This window comes from Bos indicus, chromosome 3, assembly GCF_029378745.1.
Source record: "Bos indicus isolate NIAB-ARS_2022 breed Sahiwal x Tharparkar chromosome 3, NIAB-ARS_B.indTharparkar_mat_pri_1.0, whole genome shotgun sequence".
Taxonomy (NCBI): domain Eukaryota; kingdom Metazoa; phylum Chordata; class Mammalia; order Artiodactyla; family Bovidae; genus Bos; species Bos indicus.
In genome coordinates this window covers 34,131,553-34,152,287 of record NC_091762.1, presented here as the reverse complement: position 1 = coordinate 34,152,287, position 20,735 = coordinate 34,131,553, and the positions used below count along the sequence as shown (strand labels likewise).

Below are 20,735 nucleotides of genomic sequence, written 5' to 3'. Positions count from 1 at the left end.
CCTTTAAAAAATTTCTATCAAGTAGAACACAATTTAATACTACTGTTGGTATTTAATGTGTTGATTTGTATTCTGAGGCTGTTTTACATAGAATTTTAAATTTACTCCGGGAGTTCAGAATGTCAGCAGTAGAGCTGGAAGGATGGAGTACAGTGCAGAGTTAGGCAGGATTCTCGACTGGATACTGGACACCATGTGTTCTGACGTCCTGCACAGTGCTCTCTAAAATATTAGAATCTATCAATACTTCCAGTCAAGCGAGAGCGCCTGTAAATCCAGATGTGGCCGCTTTAACACTGAATATCAGCGAGGCAACCACTGGCTGCATCAGGCCCTTCAGCCCCCTCTCCAGTTTCCCGAGTCCCCCTGCCCCCTACTGCCTTCCACACCCACTGCCCCCATCGGTGGGACCGCTGGGCCTGGAGGCTGAGTCTGAGAGCCTTCTCCGCCAGCCCCCCTCCTCCTCCTGCAGGATTGACGTCTTCCTCCTGACAGGCCGCCTGTGCTTGGGGCCCATCCCTGTGTCCTCAGTTTCTTGTCCCAGCAGGCACGGCCTCTTTCTCCTGCCTTCAGCCTCCCTCTCTCTCAGTGCCCCTCAGAGATTTTGAACACTTAAAAACCTCTTCTATATTTTAAAATCTCTCCTTGTATTTCCTAGCTGAGTTCCAGCCTTTACTACCTAGAATTTTCTTTTTCTTAGTGCTGCTCTATGACAGAATTTCAATGATTTTTGTAAATAAATGACTGACTGACTGAATACTAGCATAACAATTTCTAGTTTAACTGTTATTAACAATTATTAACTGTTAATGAACAATTAACAGTTATTATTAATTGTTTTTAACAATATCTAACAATTATTATTAACTGTTAACTAACAATTAACAGTTATTATTAACTGTTATTAACAATATCTATTTAACTGTTATTATTCTGTTTAGTGTTTTTAAGAAAGTTATTTTCTCAGTGGAATCCAGTCATGTGTCTTTTCCAAGCTCAAGATGTGTAAAACTCAGAATGACAACCCCTTTATTATATGAAAAATATAACTATTAAGACAGGCAGCACTTTTGTGCGGCCAGAGCCACTATTTCCTCCCTTTGGGCAAAACGACAAGAGAATCTGCCTTTCCCTGATCTGCCTCTTGAGTCTGGACCCAGAGCTGAGCTCTGAAGACTGGCAGGGTGGGAATGGCTAGGGGCATCCACAGAGGGACTGAGCTCTGCCGGTCTCTGCTGATACACTTTCCCTGCTCCCCAGTTTAGCAGAGATGTGTAGACTCTGAGTCTGTGATTCAACATGGATTAGAGAAAGTCTGTCTTCTTCAAACCCCCACTCCATACTTTATCTTGGTGGTCTGAAACCTTTATTGAATACTGGGACCTTTCTATCCTTAAAAAGTGTTAGCTAATTTTAAACTGACTTTCCTGTAGAGTTCCAAGCTTGCCTTTTAACTTCTGAAATCGATTTGTTTTTAAAAGGTCTTGTCATCTCTTTTTGTGTATCCATTACTTAGTAGTGTACTTTAAACAAGGGAAAAGGAAATACAGGCCAACCTTGTCCTCTTCTCGTAATTTTGAAATAGCCTTCAATCTTCAAAGAGGAAAGTTGGCAGGTAGGACACTGTTTTTGAGGAGGTTGTATCACAGAGTGACATCAGAGGCCACCTGAGCCACCCTCTCCTACAAGAACCACACCTGGGTCAAGATCAGGGCAGGAATCTGTGGACTGGGACAGCCAAGCTGTGCTGGGCCCACTCTGACTGCAGTCCTGTGTGGTGTCCTCCAGGCTCCTTGCTGGCCTCCCCTACCGGTCCCCCTTGCAGCAGGAGAGGCTCCCAGCTGCTCAAAGAACAGCTCTCCCCTCTTCATTCAGAGCCCTCTGTGACTACCAAAGCCCAGGTCATTGACCCAGTCAAAATGGAGTACATCTAGCTGGTTGTCGGGTTATTTCTGGAGTTGCACCTGGATATCTTCTTTGCTGGACCTGCTTCTGTATTTAGATCCATTATTTAGGCCATAAATCTGCTTGATTAATTTACATTTGATGATTATCACTCTTAGCTACACGACTGAAGGGATGAGTCCCCTCTAGTCCCTGAAAGAAAAGCACTGACAAACTTCTTCCTGCACCTTGTGGGTGTTTCTTGTATCCCATTAATAGTTTGTTCTAGAAGACATGCTGCCGTCAGGAATTATAAAGAGTCGGGGGAGCGTGAGGATTACTTGGAGTACTGATCTTCCTGTGCCAGCGGCTCATTTAGAGTTTCGATTTGAGGGGCACCCACTCTTAGTCTTAACTTGGCAGTTAAGAGCTTCCCAGAGCCCAAGGGAACTCGGTAATCCAGGAGCAAGTCTGAATGATTGTAGGAGGGCAGGGGAGGTGGAAGATTCGTGCTGTCGTTAGGATTCAGGCTTGTTTCCCGAGAGTGCTACCAACTCCTCCGATTTAGCTGAGATCGAACTGGCGACGGGAACCAGGCTGCCCTCAGCGTCCTGGTGTCCAGAGCTCGGCTCCCGAGTTTTGAGGCTGGAGGGGGAAATGGACTATTTCGACTGCCCTGGGCGCAGATGCCTCGTTGAAGAGTCCGGGGTGCCCACCAGAGTGCCAGGAAGCTTCGGAGATTGGGCAATAGTTGGGGGCGGGGCGGAGAGAGGCGATGGGGCGTGGCCTCACTCAGGCCACACCCAGACTTGACCCAGGCACCGGATAAACTTCCAAATCAACGGTGCAGAGCTGGAAATCCGATCCACAGACGCTGACTATGGCGATGACCCTGGGTTACTGGGACATCCGCGGGGTGAGCGGGGGTCCGCTAGGAAGGGTGGGATGGCCGCTGCAGCCTAGCCCCTTCGCATCACCGCCTCCTTCCCAGGTGTGTGTGTGTGTGTGTGTGTGTGTGTGTTCGCACCGCTGTGTGTGTGTGTTCTCACCGCCGCCTCCTTCCCAGGTGTGTGTGTGTGTGTGTGTGTGTGTGTGTGAGTGTGTGTGTGTGTTCGCACCGCTGTGTATGTGTGTGTTCTCACCGCCGCCTCCTTCCCAGGTGTGTGTGTGTGTGTGCCCGCGCGCGCGCGCTCAGAAGTGGGTGGATAGGGGGAGAGGGTTGGGAGTATGGGAGTGACTGGAACAGTGAAAGTTTTGCAGTCAAGACCTGACATTTGCCCTGTGTCCTGGCATCTCTCTCAGCTAGCCCACGCCATCCGCCTGCTCCTGGAGTACACAGACTCAAACTATGAGGAAAAGAAGTACACGATGGGGGACGGTAATGGCATCCTTGTCATGTCCTGACTTCTGCTCAACTCATGCTGGTTTGGTGCCAAGCATCCCATGTCCTGACCCCTGTTGTTCACGTCTATCGCCTTCCACCAGCTGGAGCAGGGACCTGCCCCTTCCCGAACCCTTTAGGGTGCAGCTGGCCTCCAAGGAAGGCTGTGAGAGTCCGCAGCTGGGTCCTGTATCAGCCATTGGCACAGGCTCCCTTTAGCGCTTACCTAAATCCTTTGTAAGGATTACTCATGTAGTTTCAGGAAATTTCTGTTTGTTTTTCCCCTCAAAGCTCCATGTGAGATTAGTGGTTCAGATTCCAGATCCACCAGTTCAGGGGCATCTTGCCCCTGACTCCTTTGTAGGTCCCCTGGGAAGGAGGGTTGGATTCCTGGGAGGTTGTTTCACTGCATCTTCTTTTTCTCAGCTCCCGACTATGACAGAAGCCAGTGGCTGAATGAAAAATTCAAGCTGGGCCTGGACTTTCCCAATGTAGGTGCAGGGGCTGGGGTGCTGGGAGGGGAAGTGGACAGTGTCTCCATCCATCTCCTTTCCTGGCTTAGAGGTTTCAGGAACAGGTGCCTTCTGCTCCGTCTCTCAGCTTCCTGGTTCTCTCCCCTGCCCTTCAATGATACTCTGTGTCCAGCTCGTCCCTCCATTTTATAGCATATTATCTAGTGCCTACCATGGGGCAGGCTCTGTGAGTGCTAGGTTTCATCTCTGCCCTTCCTCAAGTGACCAGATGCACTGAGCCTGGTGGCCCACCTCACCTGGCCTTGTTGTTCTTCCAGTTGCCCTACTTAATTGATGGAGCTCACAGGCTCACCCAGAGCAAGGCCATCCTTCGCTACATTGCTCGCAAGCACAACATGTGTGAGTGGGGCTGGGGTTGGGGGCAGGGATATAGGTGGCCATGCCCTGGGCTGGGCTGGGAGGGGATACTGAGGGTGAGTCTCTGTTGTGTGGGTACAGGTGGGGAGACGGAGGAGGAGAAGATTCGCGTGGATGTATTGGAGAACCAGACTATGGACACTGCTAATGAATTGGCTATACTCTGCTACAACCCTGAATTTGTGAGTCTCCTCCCGCTGATCTGGGCTGGATGTGCTTTAAAAGGAGACTAGATTAGTTTATCCCTTCTACACAGATCATTTTGTGATTTGATCTCCTTGGAGCTACTGAGCTGGTCTATATGGAGTCCCCTGAGTGATTCTCATAACATAATTCAGGATATAGAAGCTCTGACTCAGTTCTCCCCAATCTAAGGATAGAATCCAGACTCCCCAAGGTGGAAATTCAGTTCCTAGACAGGATATTTACCTTGTTAGTGCAATGCCTCTTCTTCAACATCTCAGGCATAAACCCATTTTGCCCAGTGGGCAGGGCTGGGTCTACATTTACATGGTCAGGATCTGTTAAAGTCCTGACTGTGAGTCCACTCCTGCTGAGTTGGACAGGGTCCTATCTACACTGGTCTTTTTGCCATTTAAACTCCTTGGAAACTACTGATTCACCAAGCTAGTCCCTACAGAGTTCTGAGAGTGACCCTCAGAACTCCCAGTGCATGAAATGCAACCTTGGACTCAGTTCCCATCAATCTTAGGGTAGAGTCCAGCCTCCCAGGGTAGAAATTCACATCCTATATAGGTGTTTATGAGTTCAACCAGTGCCTCCTCCTTGGCATCTCAGGGATCAGGACCTGTGTCCAGTGGGCAGCCCAGGGTCAGACTTTATTCCTTTCCTTCCTTCCTTTCAGCTCCCAATTCTTTCCAACTGTCCAGGCATCCAGACTATTCTGTCTCCCACACTGGAACAAAGGACTTCTTTCGTAGTTATTTTAGTGTTGATCAGCCTGAGGTCTGAGGCCTGAGCTCTGCCAAATCTCACAGAACTGCTGGTCTGACCCCGGGCAGGTGTCTGGAGCTGACTGGTGACAGGGTCAGGGACAGTGTGGTTTTGGCCTTTGCCTTCCCATTACCTCTCACAGATGGGAGGTAGTACCCATAGGAGTCTGATGAACACAGGTGGGTTGAATGGCAGGTGGGTGCCAACCCAGGTTCAGTTGGGGGACATGGCTCCTCACCTGGCAGCTGGGATCAGAATCATCCCCAGGAGGCCTGCTCTGCCAGGGAGTCTGTGTCTGAGGGCAGTGACAGCTGTTTTGTGTCTCAGGAGAAACTAAAGTCTCAATACTTGAAGGAGATCCCTGGAAAGATGAAGCTCTACTCAGAGTTTCTGGGGAGGAGGCCTTGGTTTGCAGGGGACAAGGTAAGTGGGATGGCTTTAGGGGAGGGAGAGCTGTCACTTTCCTGAGGTTCAGAGTTTGGTGCACATTCATGCTTTGTCTTTCTGCAGCTCACCTTTGTGGATTTCCTGGTTTATGATGTTCTTGACATTCACCGCATATTTGAGCCCAAGTGCCTGGATGCATTCCCAAACCTGAAAGACTTCATCTCTCATTTTGAGGTACTCTCCTGATCGTCCTACTATTAATACATCTCTTTTCTCTACACTCTTCTCCCTGCAGCTTTCCTAATTGGAACTGAAACCAAGTATAAGCTAAGCTAAGCTAAGCTAAGCTAAGTCACTTCAGTCGTGTCCGACTCTGTGCGACCCCATAGACGGCAGCCCCCCAGGCTCCCCCGTCCCTGAGATTCTGCAGGCAAAAACACTGGAGTGGGTTGCCATTTCCTTCTCCAGTGCAAGGAAGTGAAAAGTGAAAGTGAAGTCTCTCAGTCGTGTCTGACCCTCAGCGACCCATGGACTGCAGTCCACCAGGCTTCTCCGTCCATGGGATTTTCCAGGCAAGAGTACTGTGGGATACCATTGCCTTCTCTGAAAACCAAGTATAACTAGCATTTATTGAGAACTTGGTTTATGCCAGGTTTTCTGCTCAGGACTTTACATACATTGTATCAGATTTGATCTTTGCCTTATTTCTACAAGGTAAAGAAGTATCACCTCCATCTTAAAGACAAGGAATAAGCCAAAAGGATGTGTAATTTCTGATGGTCACAGAGCCAGTACAGGCTGTGCTGGGCTCCCAGTTAAAGTGTCTGGATTCTATGGGCAGCAGTCAATGGCTCTCCGTTTCCTGTGTGGAAGAGAAAAGCTCAGGTCCTTTTGTTGTCTGGGCTCAGAGCTCTGGAAAGTGTGGAGGAAGCAGAAATCTCAGGAGTTTGGATGTGGCTGGCATTAGTTGAGTTGAGGCACAGTAAGAGTGATCTTAGGTGTCAAAGACATAATGTTTTTTCCTGATCACCCAAGGGCCCTGCGGCTTATTGGCTCCCTCTCTGGGGTTGTACCGAGATTTCCAAGAATGTAATTCGTTCTGGGATTTTCTTCCATAGGTAGATGCCTTCTTGGGAAGATCTTATCTTGTCTCTATAGTAGGCAGTTTCCTTCCCTCTCTTTCCTTCTTCCAGTTACTCATAATCCTGTCTCAGAGACAGGATGGCCCATTCATTTTAAGTCACATTCACCGATCTGACCGTCTTCTGTATGAGGCACTGTGTCAGGCACAGGAGGGATACAGAAGTCACACAATCCTGGAGTCCTAACTCTGGGGCTCAGTGCAGCTGGAGAACTTCAGGAACCCTGAAGCTGTGTGGTATGGGTGGAACGTCCTTGGTTCTGAAGGAGCACAGCCTGACCTCACCTCCCAGCTCATCGTCACCCTCAGTCAACTATTAATAATTGGAGAGCAACAAAGAGTTGAGATGAGTGCCTGGGAAGGAGGATGGGGACAGATGTGGACTGCAGTGTGTGGCCTGTGGGCCCTGGGCTGTGGGGTACAGTCAGCCCTAGGTCTGGAACTCCTGGGAACTCTGGGTCTTGAGAAGATGGTGCACAGGTACATCTGAGTGTCTCACTGCCTGGGTGGCTGTAGCAGGACTGGGGATGAGGTAGGTCGGGGCCCAGTGAGAGTGGGCTCAGGTCCCAGCCAGGAGTTGGATTCTGTCCTTTAAGTGGAATAATTAGAGCCTGGTCTTGCTGCTTCTCACCCTCCTATCACCTTTCTTCTGGGTTTTGCTGAGTCATTGGGTGAGATCTGGTGTCTTCTGCAAGCTGCTCATGTACTTTCTGAGGCTCTTTGTTGTGCTAGGGGTCCCTCTGTGGGCAAAGCCTGGAGTCTCCCTCTTCGAAAGAACCAGGTTTGTGTGCAGGAGGAAAGACAAGCCCTCCTGTGGGGAAATGGAGGAAGGGAGTGCTTTGCCAAGAGCACAGAGTTGGAGAGAGAGCCAGCTGTGTTCCATGCTATCACTTTCTAGTGGCTTGAACGTGAGGAAGGTACTTAACCTCTGTGATCCCGTTTCCCCCCAGATAAGGACACACTAACCACTCTTAGGTTACTTCTGTGGAGGTTCTCAGTTGTCACATATACCTCAGAATTCCTGTAGTTCTCCAGCTGCACTGAGCCCCAGAGGCCGGGCGCCAGGATTGTGTGACTTCTGCATCCCCTCTGGGCCTGATACAGTGACTCATACAGGGGAGAGGCTCAGATCAGTGAATGTAACTTAAAATGAATGTACGATCCTGTCTCTGAGACAGAATCATGAGTAACTGGAAGAAGGAAAGAGAGGGAAGGAAATTGCCCACTATAGAGACTTCAAGGTACAACCCTCCCTGATGTACTGAGGGTCTCAGCATTTTTTGGCAAGAAAGTTTCAGGTTTGTTTGTTTGTTTGTTTGGCCGAGATGTGCAGCATGTGGGATCTTAGATTCCAGAGCAGGGATCAAACCCAGCCCCTGGCAGTGAAAGCATGGAGTCCTAACTAACCACTGGACTGCCAGAGAATTAATGCCCGGCAATAAAGGATGTTTAAATTAAGATAAATATATATTTATATTTTAGGTATAATGCTATTGAACATTTTACAGGCTACAGTATACTATAAACAACTTTTACATGCCCTGAGAAACCAAAAAAGCTATTTTGTGGGCATCTAGACCCAAACCCTCAATACATCAGGAGTTTGATTTTTTTGCCACAGTAACATCAAAGATCCCTGATCACAGATCAACATAACAAACATAATCATAATGAAAAAGTAGAAATATTGGGAAAATCACCAAAGATGACACAGAGACAGAAAGTGAGCAGATGTGGTTGGAAAAATGGCATCGGTTGACTTGCTTAATGATGGTTGGCACAAAGCTTCAGGTTGTAAAATACACAAAACGTGTGAATCACAGTAATTTGAAGTGGACTGGAATGAGGGATGGCTGTGTTTTCTCATCTCTGGGTATATACAGCAGCTAACACAGCCTGTTCTCCATGTGTGGCAGGTCTTAGTAAGATACCACATTAGTCACAGGAAACTGAAGAGGTAACTTATCAGAACTGGGGACCCTAGGAAGATAGATTTTTGCTGATTGCTTCACTCCACAAGGAAGGGTTGGACCAGGGTTCCAACTCAAAGTCTGGAGTGGAATTGCATGAGCCCCAGTGGGGCAGCAGACCTGACCTTCTTTTTTCCACCCTCAGGGCCTGAAGAGGATCTCTGCCTACATGAAGTCCAGCCGCTTCCTCCCACACCCTGTATATTCAAAGATGGCTGTGTGGGGCAACAAGTAGTGCTCTGGACGGCAGGAGGTGGAGCGAGGAGCCAGTGCTGTGTGTGGAGAACAGCTGGAGCTTCCTGCACCCCAGAACCAGATGTCTTGTTTTCTCCTTCTTTCTTTCCATTTGTCGCACTTAGGTCTTATTTGGCCCCAACTCTTTCCCAACCCCATTCATCCAGGATCTTTAAGCTCTATAGCACCCCACTCTTCTTCAGTGAAGTCACCCCCTGACATTATGCTTTCTGCTCTAAAGCCAACCAGATCATCCTTCCTTTCCATGTTGCTGTTTTTTTTTTTTTTTTTCTCCCCTGCTATGAGTAGCCTGACCAGATCCCTGGCTTGGAGAGCTCAAGCCTGAGCCCCCAGCACTGCCCTGAAGACCAGGACAGGCCTAGTGTGCAGGCCTTGCTCTCCCAGTGTGGGCCCTGCCCAGCCCTGCTGATCACCAATAAAGCCTTAACCACACCTGCTATGTCTTATCTTTTTTCCTCCTGACCATCTGAACTGTCTAACTGGCCCTGCTGCTTCCTAGGGATGGAGTGGTGACACTGGCAGTGTCTGGATGCATGGGGATCCTGTCTGGTAGTAAGATGTTCTGAGACTTCTTGTTCCCATTTCTGAGGCCCTCAGAGCAGGAGTCCTCAGAGGGCTCCTTCTACTAATAGAAGGGAGGCCTCTTCCTGAGCCTCCATCTCTCATCCATTTCTCCTCCTTGTTAAGAGCTCAGGCGCTCTCTGTTGGCTGCTGCGCAGCTATTATTCAGGACTGTCTTTCTGGGTTACTTCCTCATTTTCTTAGCTACCCGCGAGGTAAATTTCTTTAGTCCTCACATATCTGAAGATGTGTTGCTAGTGTACACTAAAGTAACGTTTTTGTTGGTTATACAATTCTAGGATAAGGACCTTCAGGCCTCTGATGCAATTAGACACAGCTAGAATTAAGCCTTGTTCACGGGATGGGTGATGCCAGTCTCTCTTGAATATCCAGTATCTCTTGAATATCTGATGGATACATATATTTTTTAACTTAAGGCACTTGCTTTTCAGTTCTTGCCCATGTGAGGTATCCGAGTCCAGAGTCTATATAGAGATCTTGGGGCTGTTGTGTTTTCACTTCACATCCTTCTATGAGTATACTAAGTTTCCTGGTCTCCTTTTTATCAGGCACCATTCATCACTGCTTTGCATTCTCTGGAAGTAATTTCAAATCACACTGTCCAGTGGTCTGCTTAAGAGAAAGTTTCTAGGACCTCAGGAGTTCCCAGACCATGCTACCATAAATAGTTGTTTATTTTGGGGTCTAGTATTCAGTCAAGGCTCAGTTGGGAGAAAATATTACAAATCACAAAGGACCTTTATCCAAAAATATTTAGCTAAAAATATAACCAATGAAAAAAAAGGCCTAAGTGGCTTTTTGGCCGCATCATGTGGCTTGTAGGATCTCAGTTTCCCAACCAGAGGTTGAACCCAGGCCCTGGCATTGAAAGCCCAGAATCCTAAACACTAGGCCACCAGGCAACTCCAAGGCCCAAGTCTTGATTGGGTATTACAAAAGAGAATATTCCAAAGGCCAATCAGTATATGAAAAGGTGCCCAACAATATTGGATTTGGGGAAGTTATGAACACAGTTAATCCAATTATATACTCACAGAAGCTAAAATGAAAAGGACCAACAATTGTTCACAAATATGTGCAGTAACTGGAACCATCAGTCACTGCTGGTGGAACAACCACTTTGGAAACCAACAGCACTTCCTGGAACTAAACATAACATCTACCCTATGCCCCTGGAATGCCATGCCTTGTTATATACTAATGGGGATGTGTGCTTATGTCTTCAACAGACATGTACCATAGTGTTCAAAGCGGCTTTATATGAAAGAGCCAAGAACTGGCAACTTTCCAATGTCTGGCAATGCAAGAGTGGACCAATAAGCTGTGATATGTTATATAAGTCCATCATCAGATCAGATCAGATCAGTCGCTCAGTCGTGTCCTACTCTTTGCGACCCCATGAATCGCAGCACGCCAGGCCTCCTTGTCCATCACCAACTCCTGGAGTTCACTCAGACTCATGTCCATTGAGTCAGTGATGCCATCCAGCCATCTCATCCTCTGTCGTCCCCTTCTCCTCTTGCTCCCAAATCCCTCCCAGCATCAGAGTCTTTTCCAATGAGTCAACTCTTCGCATGAAGTGGCCAAAGTACTGGAGTTTCAGCTTTAGCATCATTCCTTCCAAAGAAATCCCAGGGCTGATCTCCTTTAGAATGGACTGGTTGGATCTGCTACAAATTCATTATTCATATGATGGAGTATTACACGATATATATACATATGATGAAAATATTATGAAGGGCTACTGCTACACACAATAACATGGATGACTCTCAGAGACACAATGTGGACAACAGGATGTAGACACCAAATGCACTTACCACATCCTTCTATTTACATGATTATTAGTAGGCAAAATAAGTCCAGGGTAACAGAGGTCAGCTGAATGGTGAGCTTGTCTTTGTTGAAGAGATTGTGTGGGGCTGGAAATGTTCTCTATCTTGACCCAGGTGGTGATTCCATAAAAATATACATATCTAAAAACCCATTGAGTTGTCCACTTAAGATGGTGCACCTTACTGCTTGTGACGGACATAGACATGGTCTCATTGTTATATTGCTTATGTTTTTCTTTATCATCAGTCTTCCCTGTAGGATATAAATACCATGAAAGCAGGCATTTCTGTCTCTTCTTGTTCCTGGTCTTACAGGTGTTTTTATACAACCAGAACAGCACCTGGAAGATACTGGGTGTTCAATGAAGAGTTATTAAGCTAGTTGTATTTAATATTAGGGGGATCACTTCAAGTACTCACTTGATTTTTACTTGTGCCTACTTCTTTGGGTACATGTAATTTGTGTGTACATACATTTTTAGGTTCTGCTCTTTTTTCTCTTAAGGTTTCCCTTAAAAATCTATACCTATTAGCCATACATTTGTGCACATTCTACTAAATAGTTCCTGGATCCAGTAGATAAAGTGTAATTTGCCTAGTCAGTCACTCATTACTGGGCAATGTGGGGTTTTCTATTTTTTACTTTTCCTTACGATAGTGTCATCTTAAACTGATGTTTTCCTCTGGTTTGTGGCCTTTATTTGGTAGATCCCCTAGCAGATACTAGAAGGCAAAACGTGAGAATGGTTTTAAGCTTTAATAGCAGACTATTTTATTGCTCTGTAGAGAGAGTAACTTACTTGATGGTGCCCCCAGCAAGGCACGTGGGCCTCTTTTTCCTGTTCCTTAGGCACTTGGGGTGTCACAATTTCATTGTATGCTAATTTTATGGGCTCATTATCTACCCTGCTGTTTCCGACCTTTACATTTTTCCAATTGTTTATTGGCTATGCATGTTTCCACTTGCTGAATAAATCCCAGTCTATAAATCTCCCTGTGTCCTATGCTCGCCCCATTACTCATTTAATTCTGGATCACAGTTAAAAGGTGAAGTGATGGTAGTCACAACCTTTTTTTAATGGGCAAAGTGGAACTCATTGTGGTTCTATTCTAGCTTATTATCTAGAGCAAATGAACACACACATTGAATATGATAATAAATATGTTTTTAAAGCAAAACATAAGAGCTAAAGCAATCTGTTTTTACAGGACTTATGAATTAGAGGGGACTGGCTGAGACGCCTTATAAAAGAACTTTAAGTAGGTTTGGAGAGAAGAGATCCTCTTTTCCACTGGTCAATCTCCTTGACATTGTCATTATTTTAAGGACTTTAAAGGGCAAGTCGTGTCAGTCTGCGTGTTTTGCCAATTTGATGTATATGAGTGTCTCTGGAAGGCCTTGAGTGATGGGCCAGCAGTGGTAATTGAGATACACTGTGGTCCTGTCCATCACCAATATCCTTGTGTGGCAGTCACTAGATGCTTACATATTCAACTTTCGATCACCCTACAAGGGTGATAAAAACAGTTCTCAGTCTAGACACTGAGTTTGCAGTGACGTGTTGCAAATTTCTGTACAATCTTCTCAGTCATGTGGGGTTTTTATTATTATTATTTTGTTTTTCAAATTTCTTTTCCTGTTTCTCAGTGCCAGGGAGGTTTCCAGCTGTGATTCTAGAGGCACGGCCAGCCAACCCAGCCCTTCACCTCTGGTGTAATGGGGTTGCTCCACCTCTGTTTCAGGGCCACCCCACTGGCCCAGGGCTGGAGGATGGCCTTTAGACTGTCACAGGAGCTGTGGACCCCAGTGCCTGGCTGTGGGGAGCGTGGCCGTCCAGTCTTCTCCTGAGCACACCACTGCTTTTCAGACACAGGTGTCCTGGTGACCGCCTGACCCAGCTCCTCCAGTCTAAGTGGACACCTAAGCAGGGCTGTGCTGTGAGAGCCGCACCAAAGACCTCCCCCAAACTTGCCCCTCGGTGGACACGGTTTAACAATCCATTCAGTTCTTCCCGGTGTAGGTTTGAAATTTTTCTTCTTAGCATTGTTTCTTATTTTCCATATTTTTCACCTTGAACTTAGTTTCTTTTCTAAAATCCTGCAGCCCTAGTTTGTCGCATTTCTTTATTCAAAGTAATATAAGTAGGCAATTTTCTTTTCTGATATCCCACTTGGCAGATTCTTGTTAATGTTTATTTTCATTTTCTTATTTTCAAGTGAAAAATATATTCCTTTGTTTGGCATATTCTAAGCTTACACAGACAACATTTAACAATCTTTAAAAAATTAACATAAATTAGGACACTTTGGCACGACTGAGCGACTTCACTTTCACTTTTCACTTTGATGCATTGGAGAAGGAAATGGCAACCCACTCCAGTGTTCTTGCCTGGAGAATCCCAGGGGCGGGGGAGCCTGGTGGGCTGCAGTCTATGGGGTCGCAAAGAGTCGGACACGACTGAAGCGACTTAGCAGCAGGACACATTTAAATCTTACTGTTTGTATTTATTTATACGACATAATTTAGTATTCTGAGGTTATTCCACATAGAATTTCTGTTAATTCACTAGAGAGTTCAGAGTGTCTGTCAGCACTAGAGTTGGAGGGAATTATGGAAGGCCATGCAGGAGATCAGAGGCTGGACTTCTTGACTGGATACTGGGCACTATATGTTCTGATGTCCTGCACCGTGTTCTCTAAAATATTAGAACTCGTCAACGTTTTATAAGCAAGAGAGAGCACGTGTGAATCCAGAAGATGCGGCTGCATTGACTCTGAATATCAGCGAGGCAACCACTGGCTGCGTCACACCCTGCATCACTCTCCAGTTTGAGACACCCAGGGCAGGTGTCTGGAGCTGAGTTAGGTTAGGAACAGTGTGGTTTTTGCCCTTTGCCTTCCCATTGCCTCTCACACATGGGCGGTGGTACCCATAGGAGTCTAGTGAACACAGGTGGGTTGAATTGCAGCCCGGGCACCGACCCAGGTTCAAGCGGAAAACATCGCTGCTCACCTGGCAGCTGGGTTCAGACGCAGCCCCAGGAGGCCTGCTCTCTGCCAGGGAGTCAGTGTCTGAGGGCAGTGACAGCTGTGTTTCCCTTCAGGAGAAAATGAAACCTGCATAATTGGAGGGAATCCCTCTGAAGATGAAGCTTTTATCCCAACTTCTGGGGAAAAGGCATTGGTTTTCAGGAGAGAAGGTAAGTGCAGGGGCAGATTTGAGAGCCAGGAGTTCATTTTGCCCAGGTTCAGAGTTTAAAGCCCATTCTTGCTTTGCCTTTCTGCAGCTCACCTATGTGGATTTATCTGCTTATGACATAGTTGACCTGCACCACAGATTGGAACCCAAGTGCCTGTATGAATTCACAAACCTAAAAGACTTCCTCAACCGCTTTGAAGTAATTCTCCTGGTCTTCTCACTATTTATATCTCTTCTGTCTTCTCCATGATACTTTCTTAGTCTCAGGGCTAAAAATTAAGACTACCTACCATTTATCAATGATTGATTTATACCAGGATATCTGCTGAACATCGTACATATATTGTGTTTCATCTTTGCAGCATTTCTACGTGGTAGAAGAATTATCACCTCCATCTTTTTAAATTAATTATTTTAATTGGAGGATAATTTATTTACAATATTGTGGTGGTTATTGCCATACATTGACATGAATCACCCATGGGTGCACATTATCACCTCTGTCTTATAGTAAGGAATTAAGTTGAAAGGACAGTAATTGCTGAAGATCACAGACAGCCTGTGCTGGGCTCCCAGTGAGAGCATCTGGCTTCTGTGTGCAACAGTCAGTGGTTCTCTGTTTCTTGTACTGAAAAGAAAAGCTCAGGTCCTTTCCTTGTCTGAGTTCACAGCCCTGGACAGTATGGAGGAAGCAGAACTTTCAAGAGATGGTATGCAGCTGTGAGTGATATAATGAGACACAGAAGGATTGATATCAAGTACCAAAGACGGACACAATTTTTTCTCCTGGTTCCTGGGGAGCTTAGCAGCAATCATATCCCTGCCTGGGGTTGTATTATGATTCCTAGGACTAACTGGGGGCTTCCTTGGGGGCTCAGTAGTAAAGAATCTGCCTGCAATGCAGACCCAGATTTGATCCCTGGGTTGAGGGGGATCTCCTGGAGGAGGGCATGACAACCCACTCCAGTATTTTTGCCTAGAGAATCCCATGGACAGAGGAGCCTGGTGGCTGCAGTCCATGGGGTTGTACAGAGTCAGACACGACAGAAACGTCTAAGCAGCAGCCCCAGGACTAATTGACGCTGACATTTGAAAACATAGGTAGATACCCATGTGGAAGTATTTTTCTTGACACCTCTTATGGTGATCACTACTCTTCCCTTTCTGTCTTCCTTTCCTTCTTCCTTCCAGTTACCCCAGATTCTGTCTCAGAGATGTGATAGTACATGATTTTAAGTCACATTCACTGATCTGACCCTCTCCTGTGCATGAGGCACTGAATCAGGCACAGGGAGTCCTGGTGCCCAACCTCTGGGGCTCAGCGTAGCTGGAGAACTATAAGAACCCCAAGCTGTGTGGTGTGGGTGGAGCCACCTTGGTTCTGGAAGAGCACAGCTTGATCTCATTTCCCAACTCACCACTGGTACCCTCAGTCAACTAACTAGAGAGCGACAAAGTCTGCTTTATGTCAGGTTTGGGAATTTGAAGCTCTAGTCCAAAAGATTTTCAGCCTACAGTCTGCTTTCTATTCCCCTTCTCCATCATGGAATCTCCTTTCTCAGCTAGTTCTCATCAGTTCTGGTTCGGTCCAAGCTGATCCGCCTTGGGGATCATTCAAGAGTCATCTGGATCATCACCCAGACGACTGCCTGGAAGTGAGTTGGAGACAGATGTGGGCTGCAGTGTGTGGCCTCTGGGGCCTGGACTGTTGGATACAGGCAGCCCCAGGATCTTTGGATCCTTGAAACTCTAGGGGCCCAGTGAGACTAAGCTCAAGTCTCAGGCCAGGCAGTTGGACTTTGTCCTTTAAGAGGAATAATTAGAATCTGGTACTGAGCTTTATACTTTTCTATCAGCTTTCATCCAGGTTTGCTGAGTCATTGGGTACAGTGGTCTCTTCTGCAAGTTGTTTATGTATTTCTGAGCCTCTTTGTGGTGCTAGGGGGCCCCCTGTGGGCAAAGCCTGGAGCCTGTCTCTGATAAAAGTTATGTTTATAGTATATTGTAATCTTTAAAAAAAATTTTTTTTTTCTAATTTATTTATTTTTGGCTGTGCCTGGTCTTCACGGCTGGGCTGGCTTTTCTCTAGTTGTGGCAAGCAGGGGCTACTCTCTAGTTGCATTGGGCAGACTTCTCACCGCAGTGGCTTCTCTTATTGCTGAGCACGGGCTCTAGGAACGCAGCTTCAGTAGTTTAGCATGTGGGCTCAGCAGTTGTGGCTCCTGGGCTTTAGAGCACAGGCTCAATAGTTGTGGCGCCTGGGCTTGGTTGCTGCATGGCATATGCGATCTTCCTGGATCAGAGATGAAACTTGTGTTTTTTTGCATTGGCAGGCAGATTCTTTATCATTGAACCACCAGGGAAGCCCCTACTGTAATCTACAAAGTGTGCAATAGCATTCAGTTCAGTTCAGTTCAGCCGCTCAGTTGTGTCCGATTCTTTGAGACCCCATGAATCGCAGCACGCCAGGCCTCCCTGTCCATCACCAACTCCTGGAGTTCACCCAGACTCATGTCCATCGAGTCAGTGATGCCATCCAGCCATCTCATCCTCTGTCATCCCCTTCTCCTCCTGCCCCCAATCCCTCCCAGCATCAGAGTCTTTTCCAATGAGTCAACTCTTCGCATGAGGTGGCCAAAGTACTGGAGTTTCAGCTTTAGCATCATTCCTTCCAAAGAAATCCCAGGGCTGATCTCCTTCAGAATGGACTGGTTGGATCTCCTTGCAGTCCAAGGGACTCTCAAGGGTCTTCTCCAACACCACAGTTCAAAAGCATCAATTCTTCGGCACTCAGCCTTCTTCACAGTCCAACTCTCACATCCATACATGACCACAGGAAAAACCATAGCCTTGACTATGTCTACAAAAAGAATGTATTTTACCTTAATTTAAAATAGTTTATTGCTAAGAAATGCTAACCATCATCTGAGCATTCAGGGAATTGTAGTGTTTTTGCAATTGTTGTTGTTTAGTCACTAATTCAAGTCCGACTCTTTGTAACCCCATTGGCTGCAGCACACCAGTCTTCTCTGTCCTTTACTATCTCCTGAAGTTTGCTCAATCTTGTGTCCATTGAGTCAATGATGCCATCCAACCAACTCATCCTCTGTTGCCTCTGTTGCCCTCAATCTTTCCCAGCATCAGTCTTTTCCAGTGAGTCACCTCTTCACATCAGGTGGCCAAAGTATTGTACCTTCAGCATCCGTCCTTCCAATGAATATTCAGGGTTAATTTCCTTAAGGATTGACTGGTTTGATCTCTTTGCTGTCCAAAGGACTCTCAAGAGTCTTCTCCAGCACCACAATTTGAAAGCATCCATTCTTCAGTGCTCAGTCTTCTTTAGGGTCCAACTCTCACATCCGTACATGACTACAGGGAAAACCGTAGCTTTGACTATAGCGACCTTTGTCAGCAAAGTGATGTCTCTGCTTTTTAATATGCTGTCTAGGTTTGTCATAACTTTCCTTCCAAGGAGCAAGCGTCTTTTAATTTCATGGCTGCAGTCACCATCTGCAGTAATTTTGGAGCCAAAGAAAAGAAAATCTGTCACTGCTTCCACTTTTTTTCCTCCTATTTGCCATGAAATGATGGGACCAGATGCCATGATCTTAATTTTTTGAATGTTGAGTTTTGCAATAGTAAGATCAAATGATCACAGACCACCTTAACAAATGTAATGATTATGAAAAATTTGAAAATGGTGCTATAATTACCAAAGTGTGACAGAGACATTTAGTGACCTTTAGTGAGCAAATAAATGCTCTTGGAATAAATATTGGTGATATACTTACTTGATGCAAGGTTGACACCAACCTTAGTTTGTAAAATACACAATACCTGGGATGCACAATTAAGTGAAGTGTGATAGAACCAGAGATGCCTATACATCACCCTCTCTGGTGGATATCCTCAGAGTGGAGTCTCCATGTGTGGTAGGTCTTAGTAAGATAGCACATTAGTTAGAGGAAACTGAAGGGGTTGAGTTCTGACCACTAGGGATTGCAGGAAGACTGTGCCTTCTGTAACACTTGCCCCCACAAGGAGGGGCTGTACTGGGCTTCTCAACTTGGGTATCTGACATGGAGCTGCTGAAGCCCCAGTGGGGCAGCTGATCATGATCCGACTTCCTTTTTCTCATCCTTATGGTCTCGAGAGGATTTCTGCCTACATGAAGGAGCCAGCGCCATGCTTGCTGCACCAGGGCCCTGGAGAACAGCTGGAGCTTCCTACACCCCAGGACCAGATGTCTTGTTTTCTCCTTCTTTCTTTCTGTTCGTCCCCACTCAGGCCCTATTTTGCCCCAACTCTTTCCAATCCCATTCATTTAGGATCTCTAAGCTCTACAATACCCCATTTTTCTTCAGAGAAGTCATCCCCTGATGTTATCATTTCTGCTCTAAAGCCAACCAGATCATCCTTCCTTTCCATGTTTTTTTTTTTTTTTTTCCTGCTGTGAGTAGCCTGACCAGATCCCTGGCTTGGAGAGCTCAGGCCTGAGCCCCCAGCACTGCCCTGAAGACCAGAATAGGCCTAGTGTGCAGGCCTTGCTCTCCCAGCGTGGGCCCTGCCCAGCATTGCCAATCACCAATTAAGCTTTAACCACACCTGCTATGTCTTATCTTTTTTCCTCCTGACCATCTGAACTGTCCAACTGGCCCTGCTGCTTCCTAGGGATAGAGTGGTGACACTGGCAGTGGCTGGGTGCGTGGGGATCCTGTTTGGTAGTAAGATGTTCTGAGACTTCTTGTTCCCATTTCTGAGGCCCTCAGAGCAGGAGTTCTCAGAGGGGTCCTTCTACTAATAGAAGGGAGGCCTCTTCCTGAGCCTCCATCTCTCATCCATTCCTCCTCCTTATTAAGAGCTCATGGCTTTGTAGAGCTGTGTGTCTTAGCAGGGCTCAGAGTGGTGGGAATGCCTGGTGGAGAGAACAGGATTCGTTTCCCTTTATAGTGCCTGGCTTTATCACATCTGGAATGTGTCTAGGGTCCCATCTCCACTCTTTTCTCAGATGCCTTCAAGGCGCCTTCTGTTGGCTGCCACACAGCTATTATTCAGGACCTTCTTTCTTGGTTTGCTTCCTCATTTTCTTGGCTCCCTAGGAGATCCATTTCTTTAGTCCTTGCATATCTGCAGATGTATTGCTAGTGTACATTAAACCAACATTTTGGTTGGGTATAGAAGTCTAAGACGAAGATCTTCAAGCCTCTGATGAAATTAGTCAGAGCTTCTAGAATTCAGCGTTGTTCATAGGAGGGTGATGGCACTCTTCCCTGAATCTCTGGTGGATGGCTCTTAATGTTGGTGACTCTACTTTTAGTATATGTGCTTCTGAAGCAACCACAATATCCATAACCCTAAAGACGTGGCTGTATTAATTAAACCAATAACTTAAACTGGTTTTCATTCATTAAATATTAAATATAGTTTTAAAATTGGGGACAAGTTTCTGTTACATTTAGAAATATTTAATTTGTAAACACTTTTAAGTCAATTAAATAGAATTCTTTTATTAATTAATTTTAATAATGCTATTCTGAGGGAAAAGCATATCATATTTATAATGTGCACAGACAAGCATACATCTAGATAGACACAGAGATCTCGCAGTTTTATTTTAAAACTTAGTTATGGGGATTTCCTGGTGGTCCGGTGACTAAGATTACATGCTCCCAATGCAGGGAGCCCAGTTTTGATCCCTGGTCAGGGAACTAGATCCCACATGCCACAACTAAGAGGTCACATGCTACAATTAAGCCCTCACACAGCCAAATAAATAAATGAAATATTTTTTAAAAGTAAAAAAAAAAAAAATTAGTCATGAATCAAGTATTGTAAACTCACTAATTTATAAGCTGGAATAATTCATTTACACCTTGAATTTAAAGAAAGACCTATAACTCTTTCCCCTTTTTTTCTTCATTTTTAGGTTCTACTGATGGACCCAAGGCTGCTGTTTCAGGCAATATGGGCTGTGTTTACAGGTCTCAGGACTTGGTAAGAATTATAATCACAAGCTTTCTCTTGGGAGCACTTCTGTTCCCTCAAGTTCGGAATCTGTAAATGTTTTTCTCTAATTTCAGAAACAAAAAACCAGTTTGGGAATGATGAAAGAACCCTATCCTGGCCAATTTGGGGCAAGATAAGGACTTTCAGGTATTGGCTGTGTACCAATTGTACACAAAGCCAGCTGGAGTTCTAGCAGGCAGCTGCCAGCCCCGGAGCTGGTAGACTTTCAGTTCAGTCACTCAGTTGTGTCC

The 20,735-nt window shown here is 46.0% G+C and overlaps 1 protein-coding gene across 2 annotated transcripts; it reads left to right on the top strand.

Moving 5' to 3' along the window:
- Positions 1-2,666: 2,666 nt before the first annotated feature.
- On the top strand, positions 2,667-9,294 carry LOC109555966 (glutathione S-transferase Mu 1). 2 transcript variants are annotated; one of them, XM_019956890.2, is made up of 8 exons: positions 2,667-2,800; positions 3,187-3,262; positions 3,692-3,756; positions 4,056-4,137; positions 4,237-4,337; positions 5,437-5,532; positions 5,620-5,730; positions 8,753-9,294. In XM_019956890.2, the coding sequence occupies exons 1-8, from the start codon at positions 2,765-2,767 to the stop codon at positions 8,840-8,842; spliced, it is 657 nt and encodes a 218-aa protein (XP_019812449.2). In that variant the 5' UTR covers positions 2,667-2,764; the 3' UTR covers positions 8,843-9,294. The 2 variants fall into 2 exon arrangements, with proteins under 2 accessions (XP_019812449.2, XP_019812448.2); XM_019956889.2 differs by having other exon boundaries at positions 2,704-2,875.
- The last annotated feature ends 11,441 nt before the right edge of the window (positions 9,295-20,735 follow it).

What these genes read in the sequence shown, in the direction of transcription:
- LOC109555966 (XM_019956889.2), top strand. Translation starts at nt 2,765, where the DNA reads ATGGCGATGACCCTGGGTTACTGGGACATCCGCGGGGTGAGCGGGGGT. An exon ending in CATCACCGCCTCCTTCCCAG is followed by an intron (nt 2,876 to 3,186) that starts GTGTGTGTGTGT and finishes CATCTCTCTCAG; the next exon opens with CTAGCCCACGCCATCCGCCT. An exon ending in TCTGCTACAACCCTGAATTT is followed by an intron (nt 4,338 to 5,436) that starts GTGAGTCTCCTC and finishes TTTGTGTCTCAG; the next exon opens with GAGAAACTAAAGTCTCAATA.